Source organism: Trypanosoma theileri (assembly GCF_002087225.1).
Source record: "Trypanosoma theileri isolate Edinburgh chromosome Unknown TM35_Tth_3_V1, whole genome shotgun sequence".
Taxonomy (NCBI): Eukaryota; Euglenozoa; class Kinetoplastea; order Trypanosomatida; family Trypanosomatidae; genus Trypanosoma; species Trypanosoma theileri.
In genome coordinates this window covers 804449-806749 of record NW_021639845.1, presented here as the reverse complement: position 1 = coordinate 806749, position 2301 = coordinate 804449, and the positions used below count along the sequence as shown (strand labels likewise).

The following is a 2301-nucleotide window of genomic DNA, read 5'->3' as shown; positions in this document are numbered from 1 at the left end:
ATGACAAAGACTGATATATAAACTAGTATCATCCTGTGCTATCAGCATCACTCTCTAGATAGTGCATATATAAAAAAAATCCCTTCAGCAAACATTTTGGATGTCTCTGAATCTCAGGGAGTGGTTCCAAAATAAAAATAAAAAAAAAACATATTATCACAGTTTTTTTTTTTAACTTACTTTTACTTTTTTCTTCTTTCTTTTTGCTTTGAAACATTAAAGATTCGCTCTATATTCCTTTTTTTCTTACTTTTTTTTTTCCTTCTTTCTTACAACATGACAAATGCAAAGACACGATAACCTCGCGAATGCACCCATGAAGACATGCCAAATAGAAAAGCAGCAATAAAAGAAAAGGAAAAGAAACAAAAAAAAAAAAAAAAAAAAAAAAAAAAAAAAAAAAAAAAAAAAAAAAAAAACAAAAAAAAAATTTAATTTTGTGTTTGTAGACGTAGCACTGCGTAGCGAACATCAATGACAGCGTCTTCCTCCAATACAGGTGTAGATGGGGCGTAGATAAAACCCACCGCATCCTGTTGTAGACGCAGAGAACGACCCAGTCCGGAACGCAGAAGACTTTTCTTCACATCTTTAACAGTTACTCTCATTGTGGGTGGCTCTACAATGAGTTCCAACGGCCCTCGCGGAGTTAACACAAGCACAGCATGGCACACCATTGTGGATGCTGAAGATAATGGCACCGTACCGGATGCATACAGCCGTGCAGTGTAGATAAGTTGCTTCCCGCTACTCTCCCATGGACTACACCATTCACGCACCTCACCCAATGATCTTCCCTCCTGCTGTTGTTGTTGTTCTTTTTCTTTTTCTTGTTCTTCTTGTTCTTTCTGTTGTTCCTCTTCCTCTTTCTTCTTCTCTGGAGTGAAATCGTCTCTTCTAAGAGGACTCGATACATCACGTGGCTCTATCTCTCGCAGTCGGTTCCCCTCACCCGCAAAAGTCCCCACCCCTGCAGTTGACATGCAGGAATAAATGGCATCCGAGACAGTTTTCGCAAGCGGTATAATACCCGGCTGTAATCTCGAAACTTCGCGTGGTTCCCAATGGCCTTTTAACGGCACCCCATCTGCATATATTGTCTGTAAAAACGATGGCAGATATGTCTGGCATACATCCCGCACAATAGATAAGGACTCGTGTGGGTTTAAAAATAAAACCGCAAGTGGAACACCCCAACGTATTTCTTGCGATAATGGCATCTGCATTGCCGCAGCTTCTGCCGCACTCTGCGGAAGTTTTACCTCTCCCTTCACAAGTACATCCTGGAGAGGAAAGACAATACACCCATCAGGCGGAAAATAAGTGAATTGAGACTCAGAAATCCAACTGTAATTTCGGTGTTTTGATGTACCATTTAAATCAATGGCAAGAACAGCATCCGAGCATACAAGAATCCAAACAGGAAATAGGTGTTCCTTGCTTAAACGTGCTTCAGATTTGCCTTCAACAAAACGTGTTACCCACGCTCGAGCATCCACATTTTTAGATTCAACACTCATCATAGTGTTTAGAATTTCAAGAGAACGATTAAATTTTATCTGATCATCATCGGTAAATGTAAATGTACGCTGGGGTGTTGTTATTCTTGTTGCAGAAGTATCACAATTGATAATTGGCTCTTGTGTTTTTACAGAGTGTGGTAGGGGAACAGAACGACGAATATGAAGCTTTTGCATTCCAGCTCTTTCACTCACATTTTTTGCCTTTTCATTCTTTTTAACTCCACTCGATATACGAGGTTGTTGTTGTTGTTGTTGTTGTTGTTGTAATAGAGCACCTGATGTATGTTGCACATCTCTCTGCAATGGCTGTAGTGGCTCCAAAGAGGAAACGGAATATCGTCTGTCATGAGTTTCTCCTTCTTCTTCTTGATGTTGTTGTTGTCTCTGAGCATCCCTCACCTTTGGCAGCGGTGGCAAGTTGCGCCGCTCCGCAGCTGGGCGTTTGGGGGAATGCATATAATTTCTTAATGCGGCCGTAGAGTTTGTGCCTGTTTTGGGCTCCTTTGGCCGCATTGCTCTAAGCGGGGTTCTACGCCGTACATCCATTCTGACACTTCAGAGACTTACACGTGTGTATTTAACGTACCCAATATTCCAATCTCAGTAAACCCCCACAATTCACACACCACCTTTGTGTCTATTACTATACTTGTATGCAGTTTTATATATATATATATATATGTATATATATGTAGGTAGATGTATATATAGATGTATATGTGAATATTTGATTTGTTCGTTTATATCCAACTTCCTCTCCTTTTTTTTTTTTTTTTTT

General features: G+C 40.0%; 1 protein-coding gene across 1 annotated transcript; it reads right to left on the bottom strand.

Annotated features, from left to right (window-relative positions):
- Window positions 1-431: 431 nt before the first annotated feature.
- On the bottom strand, window positions 432-2069 carry TM35_000034110 (uncharacterized protein; the record flags this gene model as incomplete). The annotated part of the gene is made up of 1 exon (XM_029022178.1): window positions 432-2069. One exon carries the CDS (start codon window positions 2067-2069, stop codon window positions 432-434), a length of 1638 nt encoding a protein of 545 aa, XP_028886724.1.
- Between the last annotated feature and the right edge of the window lie 232 nt (window positions 2070-2301).